The sequence below is a fragment of the Chenopodium album genome, chromosome 11, assembly GCF_948465745.1.
Source record: "Chenopodium album chromosome 11, dcCheAlbu1.1, whole genome shotgun sequence".
NCBI lineage: Eukaryota > Viridiplantae > Streptophyta > Magnoliopsida > Caryophyllales > Amaranthaceae > Chenopodium > Chenopodium album.
Genome location: NC_137844.1, coordinates 43960654 through 43976746, shown reverse-complemented (window position 1 = coordinate 43976746; position 16093 = coordinate 43960654). Strand labels below are relative to the sequence as shown.

Sequence of the window (16093 nt, the reverse complement as noted above, 5' to 3'; positions counted from 1 at the left end):
TCAGGAAGTGTAGCACTCCTTGCACTCCAAGTTCACAATCGCCTCCTTTCTGATTTTATGAAGAAAATTGAATTCGAATTTGGTAAATTTATTTTCATGGAATTTAATGTTTGTGTATCTTAATCCTTTTGCATGTAACACTTTCATGTTTATTCCCATCATTTTGGTGTTGCAATACATGTAGAATTTGATTATTGAAATCTTTCAAGCCCTCGATTGATCCTAGACAACACCCTTTCGTTGCGTTAAGGACATAGATATGGAAAGTGTCAATGCAAAGGTATATATAACAACCTGTTTGTTTTCTTTGATCAGGATGTGGAAAGTGTCAATGCAAGAGAAGAATTCGATTCGCGGATAATGTACAAGAGCCATTACCCATTGAATGTGAAAAGGAATCAAGTGAAACTAACCCAACGAAACCATGTTGTGAAAGGAGCTACAATGGAGAAGGTACGATGCCTCTTAACAGGTTGGCATTATACAGAGGCATAATAAAGAATAAGATGTCATTTCCTAAGTCGGAATATGGAGTCTCACGAGGAAGAAATGTAACTTGTGTTCATACTAATAGCTACTAATTTTTCGATGTATATAAATGAATTGATTTCTTTTAAAGCATGAGATTGTATATATTTTGCATGAATACATAGTGCTTTTTTTTTTTTTTTTTCTTTTATCTGTCACAGTTTTTATAGAGGTAGCTAATTGATTAATAGATGATCATTAACAAAAGAAAGATTCGCAATCCACTCGAGTAGTTAACAAATTTTTTAGATCAATAAGCCTTGTTCCCTTGTTTAAACAAAACAATTATGGGGTCAACCCTAACTATGTTGAGCACAAAATTATTTTTCGTAAAAATCTCAGAATATAAAATTTTAAGACCAACTTGAGTTGCATAAAGAAGCGTAGGTGTAGCTCTGGTTCTTCGACTTCGGACGATTCGGATGGCTCTTCTGAGGGTATGGTGGCTTCCCGTACTGAGCCACCAAAGGAATCGTGATTGTAGCAGCTTGGAACTGTAGGGGCCTTGGTACGGCGGACTCCCCTAAAGTTCCATATGTGGCGTCTTTGGTCCGCTCGCATGCTGTAGATATTATGTTTGTTATGGAAACTTTTGTATCTGTAGATATGGCAGTTAAAAAGTTAGCTTCGGTAGGTTTTGACGGTTTTTGTGGTTCGGATGCTATAGGTTTGAGCGGGGGTTTGGTAGTTTTTTGGTTTTCCCCGGTTGTAGTTAGACCTGTTTCGGTTTCTCCTCATGTAATATTTTGTGAAGTGATGATTCCCGGTCAAGCAATAAAATATATTATATTTGTGTATGGTTCGCCTCATCCTTCTCTTAGGAGCCTAGTTTGGGACGAAATTTCATCTCTTTTAGTATCTGTCCCAAATGTGGTTTTGTTGGGTGATTTCAACCAAGTTGAATATTTGAATGACAAGGTAGGGGGTTCTTTTGATATTCCGAGTCGTCATGGGTTTTTAGAATGGAAGCTTAGTGCTCATTTAGTGGATATTCCGTTTTGTGGGCCTCAATTTACTTAGACAAATGGACAACTTCTGAACCCTACTTTCGAAAGACTTGATAAGGGCTATGCGACGTCCTCGTGGTTGGATTTACATCCTGATGCTTCAATTTCTCATCAGCCAATTTTATTCTCTGATCATGCGGCCATCATTTTACGAGAGATTCCCACCTTCAACATCAAGAAAAGGCCTTACAAAATTGAAAATTGGTGTTTAGGTATTTCTGAGATTTCCTCGATTATTTCGTCGTCCTGGCATGATTTCCTTCCAGGTTCGCAGATGTTCTCTATTTCGAGGAAGTTGGAAAGCTTAAAGCAAAGGCTTCTTTCTCGGTGTGTAAATCATAAAAGACAGTGGGGTATAGATTGGCGGGATCTTCAAAAGTCAGATGATTCTGCAAATATGGACTTATTGGATCCGGGAGATCGTCGGGATTTTCTTAGATCCCGTGAGAATAGAATTTCTCTTGCTCAAACTCCGTTCCTCTATTGGAAGCAACGTTGTAAAATTAAATGGGATACTTTGGGAGAATGCCACTCTCGACTTCTGTTCCGGTCAGTTGAGACTCGTAGGCATCGGAATAAAATTATGAGTCTTCGAGATGAGCATGATTCTTGGGTTACCGATCAGGTCGAGATTTCATCCCTTTTCTTGCAGCATTTCTCTGGTATCTATAATTGTCAGGATTTAGTTCTTGCTTCTGCTCCCTGTTGTTGGGACAGTTTAGATTTTCCAACCCTTTCAGAGTTAGACCGCCAGTTTCTTATGCTTCCTTTTTCGGCTTCTAAGATCAAAAAGGCTATGTTCGGTATTGGTGATGACAAATCTCCTGGCCCTGATGGTTTCACAGCCGGATTTTTCAAATTGCATTGGGGGACAGTTGGTTCACAGATTATTGATGCAATTCAATTTTTCTTTGCTCATGGTTATTTATTAAAGGAATGGAATCGTACCTTCCTGGTGCTCCTTCCAAAAGTGGATCATCCTGAAACCCCTTCTCAATTTCGTCCGATAGGGCTTTGCAATGTATTGTATAAATGTATTGCGAAATGTCTGACGAACAGGTTACGACGGTTGTTACCTTCTCTTATTTCGGATTCTCAAACTGCCTTAGTTCCGGGTTAGCTAATGGCAGATAATAGCTTACTTCCTCATGAATTATTTTCTTATATGGATTCCTCTCCGAGATGCTCTACGGCCTTGAAACTGGATATGAATAAAGCCTATGACAGGGTTAATTGGGATTTCCTTTGGGATACTCTTTGGCAGTTTGGTTTCCCTCCTTACTGGATTCGTATTTTGCAGCAATGTGTTACGACGGTGTCGTACCAGATTTTGGTTAATGGGTCTCCAACCCACACTTTCCGGCCTAAATGTGGTCTTCGTCAAGGTGATCCCTTATCTCCTTACCTTTTTGTTCTCTGCATGGAGGTTTTCTCTCTTATGCTTAAGCGGGATGAACATTTGGGGTTATTTCAAGGGTTACGCATTTCTCGTCGAGCTCCTTCGGTGTCTCATCTGTTTTTTGCATATGACGCCCTTTTGTTCTTCAGGACTTCGCCTTCGGCTTGTGAACAAATTAATTCGGTGACAACTGAATTCTGCTCTGTTTCGGGTCAAATGATTAATCTACAAAAATCCTTTGTTCGGTTCAGCCGCAACACTCCTGATGATTTTCGAGAATTTCTCTCGTCGGCTCTTCACATGAAGGCTTGCCCTGTTATTGGTACTTACTAGGGAATGCCCGTTGACTTGGGTCGCAGTAAATGTATAGATTTCTAGTTTATGGTTGACAAGGTTGTTCAACGCCTGTCTTCCTTTGCCTCTATGGGTTTATCAGCGGCTGCTAAATTGGTTATCATTAATTCCATTCTGATAGCCTCTTTTAACCACATCCTTGCAGTGTTTAAGGTCCCTATTACTATTTGTGATAAAATGGATACGCTTATTACCCGATTTTGGTGGAAGTCGGGTAAGGATTCTAAGGGTATGGCTATGACTCCTACTGCTTTATTGCATCTTCCTAAAGGGCTTGGAGGTTTGGGCATTCGGCATTTCAGTTCCTTTAACTTAGCCTTACTTGCAAAACAATCTTGGCAGCTTATGCATCATCCCCAACTTTTGGTTTCTAGAGTTCTTCGTGCTAAATATCCTTCTTTACTTACGGTGAAGCCAGCTATCAAAGTGCGGAATCCGTCATGGGGTGGTCGTAGCCTGTTAGCAGGAAGTGTCGTTTTCTCCAAGGGGTTGTCTTGGAAGGTAGGTTTGGGAAACAATATTAGTATTCTGCATGATTCCTGGCTTCCTTCCTCTGAGATCGTTTTCAAAGAGGATATTCTTGAAGCTACTTGGCCAATCTTGGTTTCTGAGTTATTGTTGCCTGGGTCTTTGGAGTGGAATATTGCTTTGATTAGGCACCTTTTTCCCCCTCATATTGCGTCGGCTATTTTGGGCCTTGAAAGGCCTAAACAGGAGATTGATGATTTTATTTACTGGAAATTTTCTCGGGATGGGTCTTTCACCACAAAATCGGCTCACTTATGTTTGTTAAACAGTCAGCTTGCTAATGCTGGTGGAAGCGGTTTGGGGTTTACCTATTATTCCCAAGTGGAAGATGTTTATTTGGAAAGTTCTTCATAATGCCCTTCCAATGGCCAATTTGCTAGTTTGTAAAGGTCTCCCGGTTGATCCTACTTGTGTGTTTTGTGGTCTGTCTTCTGAATCGACAGAACATATGTTTCGAGATTGTTTGTTTACTCAAGGGATTTGGAATTCTGGTTTTTGGGTTCCTCCTACATCAGCATTCTCGTCTGCCCCTTTCCATTTATGGTTTATGGAGCTTCTCTCGGGTTTTTGTTCTTCCAACGACTGGTTTCAACTCGATCGTTTCTTGGGTCTTAGTTGGGCGATTTGGGTGACACGGAATAATGTCAGATTTCGATCAGAGGTTTATTCGCCTAATTCTATTTTGGAGTTAGCTTCTACTTGGGTGGTTAGGAGCCAGCAAGTGCGTGGCTATCTTGATACTTCCGGGCCTTGTCCGCCAGGTTTTCATGCTATGTCCTTATCTTACACTCTGTGTGGTCAGCCATCTGATCTTTGTTAATTTGTAATGGAATTTGACAGTGTTTGGGACAAGGATACTCATAATGCTGGTGGAGGGTGGTGTCTTTGGAATTTGGAAGACTATTCCTGTCTTGGAGGTGGTGCTCGGGCTTATATGGCTAGTTCAGCCCTCCATTCAGAGTTATTAGCTTGTTTTTGGGGACTCAAGTTCATTCGACAGAAAGGAATTTCTAAAATATGGTTGCATTCTGACTGCCCCACCGTTTCCCGCCTCCTTTCAAGTCATGAGATTTGTGATATTTCGATAGTTTGGACCATGGAGAAGATTCGTAAGGTTTTATCATCCTTTTCTTCGTGCCAGTTTATGAAGGTGCCGCATTCTTCTGTTGCTGCTGCTCATTCTCTTGCTGGTGCAGCTCGTCGTAGGGATTTACTTAGCTATGTTTTTTAATTTTATTTGTTAGGTTTCTTTGTCAAAAAAAAAAAAAAAAAGAGTTGCATAATAGTACAAAGTACTTGTATTAGGAAGTATATTTAGAGTTACGCTTTTGTTTAATTATAGTTTAAGGGTGCTTATCTATGTCAATTTGTGCCGAACAAAGCAAATGTTTTCAGCAGACTAGCAGTGTAAAATAATTAGCCCTAGTATAAAAATGAAAGAAAATGATGATCCAACCCCAAAAGACAGAAACTTTTAACCGCAAAAGATGTACGAAATGAAACTCAAATTTAATCATGCAAGCAAATTTTATGGTACAAACTACAAAATAACGCTATTATGCACACAATTAGACGAACAGAAGAGAGTTTTGGAGCACAATGTTAACATTAGAAACTGCGAGTTGAAGCTAGATCATTACTGATGAAGAACTTTTGATGAAAGTTGTCCATAACAAGTACAATCTTCGTAGTTTCTTTACTTCTTATACTTCAATTGATATTTAACGCAACTCTTGTATCCTTTTATCAAAATCACTACATTTATTTTCAATTATTTTACCATATATATGATCAGCAAGAATTGATAAGTACTGCTGCTTAAATAATTTTTTTTTAAAATATATGAAGGGGTGAAGGGGGTGGAGTACTCGTAAAATTTCAAAACATAACCATCCTTAATAATAGAAGGATTTTAGGTTCTAACCATAATACTGCAAAATTGAGTCTTACTTCATATTCATCCTGCCATCCATATGTCAAACTGCTTAAGCTTCTGAAAAGCAAACAGGAAAACCACCTATAACTAATCCTATGTTTTATACTCATAACGCACAATAAGGTAAAACAATTCGACTAATCCAGGTTGTCCCACCTTATCCCAGGAAGTTCATGATAACCAAATGGAGAACTAGATTGCAAAGAACAAAGTCTGCAAACGCTCGCTCTGGGGTTAAATCCTGCAATGAAATTGATATCATTAGATAGCTGGCAAAGTTCAGGAATCAAATATGAGTTCCACATTATTTTGTTTTTTTTTTTTTGAGTAATTCCTAGTACTAGAAATAAGTAGCAATATTGATTAAGGGTGATTTGATATTTTGGTTAACAAAGACATGAATCAATTGAGCAGGCTACAAACCCAAGTGTTAGTAAAGTCAAGACTTATGTAGCTATACTACAGTCTACAACAAGGCAAGATAACATATAGAACTAGGCTACTGGGGTATTATTCAAGAAAACCAGGTACTCCATTTCTACTTTGCTATTTTCTGAGGTCTGAGGACAAACGGGGCAAGTCAAGTAGTCAACCAGTAACTTAATACATGAACCAAAAAATCAGAATTTCCAAACTATATCTTTATTTTTACTAACTCAAATTTTCTACCTTCTGAAAAGAAAATGATAAAATGGATTGGATGGTAAACAAAAGCCATCTATGAAATTAGATATTTTACTCCTGTTATCCCACGCTAATTGGCTACATTCTTCCTATGTTGCTACTTTCCAAATCATAAGCTACTCTCCATATCTAGAAAGTCAATCTTACATTTTAAAAAATTTGATGCCTATTAAATAAGAGGTTTGATCTCAACCATTGTTTTAATCATTTACCCAGGGAATATAAAGTTTAACAAGTGAAGACCAACTTTTTAAAATATATATAGGAAGAGTAAAACAGGCAGATAACCTCTACAGACACTTCAAGAGACAAATAGTAGAAGAAAGAGCACTATGAATCTGAAGCTTCAGAATTGGCTACTTCCCAATTCTGACTCCAAGTAAAATTGGTGAATTATAGGATACAATGAAGAAAGGCCCTCCAATCTCACAAAGAAATTGAACCCACAAGCCAAGACCCAATAAACTCAACAACAAGTTGAGAAAAACAAATCTAATTAAATCACAACATACAAACATAGATATAATAAATTGAAAAGGAAAAATTGATTCTAATAATCCCACCTTTGGCCGATTCGCTATTAATAATCCCACCTTTATAGGGGATCTTCTTGTATTGGTCCCTTATGACCGGTAACCTAAACATTGGGTATACTCTTTTTTTTTTTTTTTAATTTGAGTAACACGTGTTACTAAATAATTGGTCAAAAAAAAAAAAAAAAACCTATGTTATTTTTAATAAAAAACCAAGCCAGCCCCAAATGAACACCCTAAGGTCCCTAACCCCAACCTCCGACATCCCGTCCTCCACCGCCGAACCCCCATCCCTATCGCCGAAACCCCATTCCCACCCTTACCCAACTAAAACCGGCCCGATTCCAACCCTCACACCCACGAAAACCATCAAAGCCCTTAATTTCAATGAATTAAAAAAAAAAAAATCAATGAATCAATTTCAAGGGATGGCTTGAGGATGAATTTGGGCAAGTGTTTGGGGGTTTTCCGGTGGTTTTCGGCGGTTAGAGGGGATTTTCGGCGGTTAGAGGGGGGTTTCGACGGTTGGGGTAAGGTTTTTAGGGTGGTGGCTGTGGCAGTTTCGGGGGTGGGATTTAGGTTAGGGGGTTATTTCGGGGGTTGCTTTCGGTCGGCGGGATGGTTTTCGGTAATCAGGGGTTCCGGCTAGCCATTTTCAGGGGTGAAGGGTGTCGGTCGCGGCCGGTTTTTGGTTGGGCTAAAGTAAGGTTAGGTTCACGGTGGGTGTAGGGGGGGGGGTGGCTGGTGGGTTTTGTTTTTTACTTTTTCAGTTTTGCTTTTTTATTTATTCAGTTTTGTTTTTTATTTATTCAGTTTTTATTTATTTTATTTTTCAACCAATTAAAAAACAACACATGGCATATTAACCTATAAAAATTGGTTACCAACAGGTTAAGGACCAGAAGCAAATCCCCTATAAAGGTGGGATTATTAAATAATAATCTAAAGATGAGATTATTAACAGTGAACCGGCTAAAGGTGGGATTATTAGAATCAATTTTTCCAATTGAAAAAAAAAAAAAAAAAAAAAACCTATATTTTTTACATTAATTACACATCTGTGATATAAACTCCACAAGAATAAAAGATTAAAGTTGGGCTATATGTCTCATCATCATGTAATTGTTAATGGGTTTTCATCTATGTTACTTGGACTCGGGAACGGATGTCGGACACGGACACGTGTCCAAGTATCCGATTCGGCAATTCTCAAAATTTTCGGACACGGGGACACTGTCTGAAATTTGGACACGGGTGCGGGGACACGTCATTTTTTTTTTTTAATAAATAAATGTATATTACAAGATTATAAATTATTAGAATTTCATTACTATCAAAGTAAATTATGTTAATAAGTGTACTAACAAGTCCTTAAATAAAACAATAACAAAGTGGAGTGAGGTGTGAGTGGGCCCAAAGAAGTAGATATGAATAAAGGAGAAAATTTCTCCTATCCCTCACGTGATATGATAACTTTTTTGAAAAAAAAATCTGACTTTGAATTACAGCTGTGACCCACCGACCCCCTATTCCTCCTTTCTCCTTCCTTTTTTCTTTCACTTTCTTCGTAAAACATAGTTATGTCCGCCATATATAATTTCTACTCATAATTTTCTAAAATCATGGCATAGAACTTCAAATTTCAAGTCCAATTATGAGGGTTTTCCACGGTTTTGTATCTGAATGGCAAGGTAGGATTTAGTATGGTCTTTTCTTGTATTTTTTTATAAAAAAAAATTCAGATCTGTATCTTCTCTTCCACTCTCTTCTCCGAGTTGAAGTGTCTGAGTGCAAAGTGGAGAATCCGACACGGTGTCCGTGTCGTGTTGACACGGACACTCAGCGATATTGGCCGAGTCCGAATAACATAGGTTTTCATTGTGGAATTTAGCTATACCAAAAAAAACCTCAATAGGGGATAGATGCTGACTCAATAGGGGATAGATGCTGACCATGTTTCAGGGAGGCAATAGGGGCCCCAGGCTAGGCTATGGGTGTGACTTTGGGCATAGGATGCTTACAAGGTATATAGCACATCTAAGGAGAGTTCAGTGTGGGCAATTGGCATAGCTTGGACTTGGCTAATCCAAAGGCCTTGAAGAATGGAATTGTTAGGTCATAAAAGTCTAGCACGAGTATGCACAATTTGGTGTACTAGCAAGATATGAACAAAAGGTAGTTACCATGAAGATTGTGGATCAATGGGATAGTGACATTGCCAAAACACAACTAGCAAATCCCTATAATTAAGGGGAGGGTTATAACCTCGATTCTAGCACATAGGAGGGAGTGCCAAGTGGAGACTGTTAGCTTCACTATCCAAAGAATAGAAATGCGGCATCCATTAGTGATGAGTAGTTGTCGCATGTGGGGCTGTAATCGCTTAATGATCATCAAGACATAAACCCAATAAAATAATAGTGAGGGTATGCATAGTTTATTGCTAGGCGGTTATTCCATGTGCATGAGTATGCTACTCGATTTGTGTACCCATGTCCGACATGGGTACGTGCCCACGAATCCGACTCGCTATTTTGTGATTTTTTTTTTTTATGATTTTGAACTAAAATGAAGTGTCCAAGTGCCATGACCATGTCTGAGTGTCAAGGGTCCGACACAAGTACTTGAGGTTTGAGGTAAAATGAAGAGTCCGAGTAACATGCCATGAGAGAGCGAGAGACTTAGCAGCTGTTGCTGCTGGGCGGTTATTCTAAAGCCATGCAATCTTATAATATAGAAGCACCAGTGATAGTAGCTGGTTATACTTGCACTCCTCACTAACAGTCTATGAGGAACACACAAAAGTCGGAAGACTCCACAAGCAACATGCATTCCTATAATATAGAAGCACAACTCCTAGTGAGCAACTACACTGACTCAAGGGTGGTAAAAATGGGCCCTAACATGTAGGAAGATAATGATAGTTGCTGGTTATTGAATTGACTATTGGTTATGTCAGAACTCAGAAGTAATAAAACTGAAGCCTCCTAAAACATGGAAGACTTGCCCAGGTAAAAAAAGTTTTCTAGCTAGCTAAGACAGCATCCCTCTGTGCCTATTTCTTAACACACTACAACTTTGGGTCACTCCACCTCCCCTTCCCCCCCCCCCCCCCCCCCCCCCAAAAAAAAAAAAAACACACACACACACACACACACGTGCAGAGGCTTTTTAGCACACCATGGTGAATGCCTTATTACATTAAGTTTAGTGACGTTTCATTTTGATCTCAGAGGCATAAGTAAGATTTGTCTAATAAAAAATTACCAAACTATGCATTAGATGTTCAAACTTGCTGTAACCTGCCCTCAAAAAACATAATTTAGAAAAAGAGGCTATTAACAATACAGATGACTCAATTCCTTAAAAAAGTACTCCAAAAGAGATATTGGGCAAGACACCATACCTTGAATTCCTTATTTTCCTTGTTCACCTGAATGCGAAGACATACTACAGCAAAAAATAATTTATAAGGTTTAAGCTCCAAAGCAGACTAAAAAGAACTCAAAATGGAAAATATCGATAGATGTTTAGACATACCAGCAAGAACAGCTGTACCAACACAAGAAAGTACACCAGACAGAAAAGAGTTGAATGGAAAAGATCCAACTACTGCCATATAAGCCACCTGTTTGGAGACCGAATAAAGGTATTAGCTGTCACAAATGTTTGATGATAAACAAAAATAAGTTAAAACACAAAAGGATGTAATTTCATGCTAAATCAGCAAATCACATAAAATGCAAACTATCTGAGCAGCACGTCACAACTGACACTTTCCACAGTGCCATAGCGCAACAAATCCCTTGTCTGCTTACAGGCACTAATACACATGTCTTTAATAGTTACTTGAAGAATCTCACATGATAAAAACTTAAAAATACCAATTTTTTTAATCTTCAAAAATAAATACATCTAAAGATGTGAAATTAAAGAGGACATCTCTCCACAAAAGAATAACAGCATGAAGGCCCACCCCAACATATAAAATGCCATTTTTTGAAGGATCTTTGTTTAGATGTTGAGCTGCCCAAAAAAACAATGAAGCTGAAAAACCCACTTGAGCACAAAGGCCATATAACAGCAGCACAGCACAGATATCTTACTTCTGTCCATTATATTTGCTTCTATGCTCTACCAATTGACCAAAGCCGAATCAATGGAAGATCTTGGACAAACAGTTGAGGGCTGGGGGGAGGCAAGGTTTGATTCTCAAATCTCTTGGTCAAAAATAGAATACTAAACCACTAGAATACGAAACCCACTTTTCACTAATATCAGAAGCCTAGGCTATGGATTGAAATCCACGAATTGCTAGCAGAGTAATCCCCTCCACTTACTTATCATAACGAATTACATTATATAAAGCATGACTGCATGAACACATATTACTCACCCTGCACAATAAACTGAAAGCAAAGAAACATTGAGCTGAGATGAAAGTCAGAAAATGCAGGGGAACTGCGACCTCAAAAGGGAACTCTTTCTATCAGCTAGACACCCAAGCCAAATATAAAGTAAATAGTATTGTAGTACAAAGATGACACTCATGGTACGAACACACTAAGTCAGGTCATGCACCCCATAGTGGTTTTCCATAAATACACTAAGGGGCCGTTTGGTTGGGGGTAATCAGGAAAGGGAATGGGAATCAAATGGCTCGATTCCCTTTGTTGATGTTTGTTTTACACTTTTAATCATTCCCTTTACCCTCCTCATTACCCCAAATCCTTCCAACTCCATTCCCCACCCCCCCTTAGACTTTCCCATTCCCTTTCCCTACCCACCTTCACACCACCACATCACCACCTTCACACCTACCAACACCACCGGAAAACCAGCCCAGACCGCCGCCGCCCCTACCATGACCGCCGCCGAGCCTCCCCCGACCACCACTGCACCTCCCCCGACCACCGCTGCACCCCCCTCCCCCGCAAAAACCCACAAAAGTTGAACCCAAATTAATGAATGTTCCGAAGAAAATGCAGCAAGATGTTAAATTTGATTTCGAAATGAAAATCTAAGTCTAAAAGCAGATAATACCATCAAAATGTATATATAGAACAACAATTCCCACTAAAAAAATTATAGAATTAATCAATTAAAAAGAGCCCAAATTTGAGAAATTTTGGCAGTAACTATACATTATGGTGACTCAGGCAAGGGGAGGGGGAGGTGCGGCGAAGGGCGGCGAGTGGTGGAGGATGTGCGGCGGTGGCTGGAAATGGTGGGAAGTGAAAAATTGATGAAATGTGTGGTGGTTGTGGTGGTGTGGGAATGATTCCCTTTGTTTTAAAAACAAACAACAAAGCAAAAATAGGGTATTTTCATTCCATTCTTTTCCTTTCCCTTTGTTCATTCCATTCCGATTCCCTCGTGCGAACCAAACGGCCCCTAAATCATATTGGTGCTAGGTAATAAAACGAGAAATAGCAATGCCACATATGGATGATCAGGATAATAAAGTCGTGACAAACAGACATGAGTATATCTTCATTGATTTTTCATTACCTAATACTTAGCACCTAAAGATGGAAATGGATGCAATGAAGAAGGGAAAACAAAAACACACATGGTCACATGCTTGCTAGTGGAATGCATTACCTAATACATTCATATGGACATGGGAAAATATTAATCAAATAACACAAGAACTTGATTACCATTTCCCTTCATTATCTTAAATCATATAGGGTTGACTAAGTTCAATGTTCATCACCATTATCAAAATCTATATTGTACTATCCTAAACCCAAAACACTAACCTCGCATCTACATAACTAAACCTTTTGTTTTGACTACACTAATAGAAATCATACACAAAAGGTTGTACATATGATCAATGTGCCTTTTACCTGATCGACCAGCTAGAAACAAAAGAATTAATTCATAGATTTCCACACAAAGAAAAAGACAGAAAACTACTTTCTTTGTTCTATATCAAAGTTCCTACTTGATATTGGCGCAAATTTTAAGAGTAAGAGTAATTGACTAATTATTGAAGGTAAATAAAATATGAAGAAGTGGATTAAGAAAGAAAAAAAGAGAAGGTAGAAGGACATAGAGTGAAAAAAGATTAATGAGATGGAGATAAATCAGTGAAAAATAATACGTAGTAATATTCTGTCCCACACTATTTTTCACACTTCCCTTAAATGATATCACAATTCATCTTTCACGTTTTTCTTTTCACTTAAAGATTTTCCTTCTCCATCACATTAACCTTTTTTCTCTCTCCATCACTCTCCAATTCTCCATTCTCTTAATCTTTCTTTAGTTTCTAACCAATCTCAATTAAATATTAGTTTTTCCTTAAACATTCTGTCAAAATAAGATGCACTTCTCAGCAAAATAAGGAGCACTAACAAAATCTATGAATTCAGCAGTATTCAGATAAAAATTTAGCCAAACGATAAGTATCCTTGAAAGTTTTTATGGCTGTAAATCTATAAGTCACTAGGCCTAACCTACAATAGTTTGTTAAAGGAATTATGTGCCTATGCAAAGGCTAAACCAACAGGACTCTTTTAAAAGAAACAATGTGCTACCATCATCCACCATATGGCAATAAAGATTTATTGCTGCTAGCTGCTACCACCAATAACCTACTCCAAAATAGCACAAGTCTCACATCCTGCCATAATACATCCTTGGCCACATAACATCCCATAATCGATAGCCATCAAAATCGACCATCAACTTTCTCAACTGATCACTTGGCATATGTCATAAGGTTGTAAGTACTCTAGCAATTAACACATGTTGGGAGAAAGGGAAATGTTGTTGCTCATAAATTAGTTAATTTATGTAGAAATTTTGATGAGATGAAGGTGTGGATAGGTCCCCCCTAGAGTAGTTTCTGTTGTTGCTCGTGATGTACCTTAAACTCTCTTTTTCTTAATTTAAGCTGTTTTCTCGGGTCAAAAAAAAATAAAAAACAAAAATAAATAAAATAACACATTTCATATATACTTAATCCTTAAAATCACTATAATTCAGAAACATGCCTCATGCATTAAGTATTATTCCACCATATCTGAAAACATCATACTCCGTACTCAAGTGATCATATCCATTACCATTCTCAACAAATATTAAGCAAAGCTTCACCTCAATCATAATTCCTCTGTTTCCTTTTAATTGCAACATTTGCCATACTTTACAAGCTATACAAACTTTAACCACACTTATTTTTAATATTAATTAAAAAATAACTGGTAAAAATTGCGCATTGTAGACTGTAAATTAGCAAATGTTGCAACCAAAAAGAAAAAGACAAAGTACAATGACTAAAACATATGCATCAAATCAATCAAAAGCCTATCACTCCTAATTCATAGCGAAGTGTCGAATCATTCAATAACATTCCCAATCAACAGTATAACCCTAACTGCATAACAGTTGGCAAAATTTTGATCGAGAAGTAGATCGAATCCAAGATGATTGAAATCAAACAAGGCAAAATCATAAATAGATCTACAAATAAATTACCTGAATCAAAGCAGTGGAGATAGCAAAAACGACGTAGAGATCGATGATCTACAGAATCGAAAAAAAAAAAATTCAATATTCTTAATCGGAAAATCAAAATGAGGAGAGAGAAAGAGAAGGACCTTGAGATTAGTGGGAGTGGCGGCGTAAGCAGAACGGAGAGTGTGGAATAAGGCTTGAGCATCCTTGCTGGTTGACCTCGCCATTGTTTGTTTTTCTCTCTCTAATTCTCCCTTTCCTTACTCACTTCTGTTTGAGCAGTGATGTTGATTAGGTGAACGATGATGATCTTAATTCTTAAACTTCGAGTTTTGGAGGGTTTTGAAGAGAGTACTCATACAATTTTGCCAACACTTATTGATAGGGGAGCTTATGATGCAAGTCGGATTCGAATTTGGGGTATCTCGACTCGATTCGAGCTCAGTCAAGTTGAGTTCTGATCAAGTCGAGGTTTAATCGAGTCGAGTTTAAACTGAGTCAAACTCGAATAACTTGTTATTTGATACTCTTTCCTTTTTTTTTTTTTTTGCATCACTTTAAATTGCACAAAGTTTTAGGAGAGTAATATAATATTGTGAGTGGGTGAATAAATTATTATAGTAAAAATAAGATAGAGACCATGAAAGATAAAGTATGTGAGATTGGATAAATATTTTTTTTTTTTATTTTAGTGGACACCATGGAAGAGAGAGAAATGATAAAATAAGTTGAGTGGGGTTTAAAGTAAGAGAGAAAAATGATAAAATAAAAGTTACCAAATATAGAAGTGATGCATTTAAAAAAAAACACCCAACGAAGGAAAGTGATGCAAATAAAAAAAAAATTAAAAAAAAAACGGAGGGAGTACAAAGTATGTCTTGGTAGAACCCCATATTTAGTACGGAGTATAATACGAAGTATCTCTTTCTTCTCTTTAATTTTGTATTTTGAGAAACATATATATGATGATATGAGTATATAAATATTGCATATTTATTAAATATTACTCTAAATGAAAACTTCTTAAATCAAATAATTATTATTTTTTTATTAAATATAATATTGTATAAAGGAATTTGAGTTTCTCATGAGTTTTCGACTCAAGTAATGAACTACTAGACTAGACTCAACTCGACTCATTAATATTTAAAGTCAATCTCGAGCTCGAGTCGAACTCACTCAAATTGAGTTTTAACCGAGTCGAGTTCCAGTAGTCTACGAGTTGTCTCGTCTCATAAGCTCCCCTGCTTGAAAATTATCAAGCAAACACAAACAAGAGTGATATTACAATATGACAATGTGAAATAAGCTTTGATTCTTTTCATCATATGTTTTGCTAAACTGAATATTTGCTTAATTGAAATTATTTTTACTGATTAAAGCTTTATTTTTTTACTTATCATCTCTATTACATTTGTTCTTTGATCTGAGTTACTAACTTTTACTGATTAAAAACTATTTATATTGAAATGAATTATTTTTACTAAATATTTTTTTTAAAGGTGAACAAGGCCTAACATAGCAAATGTATAAATAAATTAATATGGAATAATACAACTAATATTTTGGCCCTTGCGACACATGAACTATTAATATATTATTCATAAAATTGGAAAATAAAATGTGCTTTTTTTTTTTTGCCAACTTATCTATT

General features: G+C 37.3%; 2 protein-coding genes across 2 annotated transcripts; one reads left to right on the top strand and one right to left on the bottom strand.

Annotated features, from left to right (window-relative positions):
• The first annotated feature begins 4180 nt into the window (after positions 1-4180).
• On the top strand, positions 4181-4636 carry LOC145566657 (uncharacterized). Its single transcript, XM_081626006.1, has one exon. The coding sequence runs from the start codon at positions 4181-4183 to the stop codon at positions 4634-4636; it is 456 nt and encodes a 151-aa protein (XP_081482132.1).
• Positions 4637-5692: 1056 nt separating this feature from the next.
• LOC145568921 (dolichyl-diphosphooligosaccharide--protein glycosyltransferase subunit DAD1) lies at positions 5693-14792 on the bottom strand. Its single transcript, XM_081628304.1, has 5 exons — positions 14583-14792; positions 14461-14508; positions 10510-10597; positions 10376-10419; positions 5693-5993 (listed from the first exon to the last, which is right to left on the bottom strand). Exons 1-5 carry the CDS (start codon positions 14664-14666, stop codon positions 5910-5912), a joined length of 348 nt encoding a protein of 115 aa, XP_081484430.1. The 5' UTR covers positions 14667-14792; the 3' UTR covers positions 5693-5909.
• Between the last annotated feature and the right edge of the window lie 1301 nt (positions 14793-16093).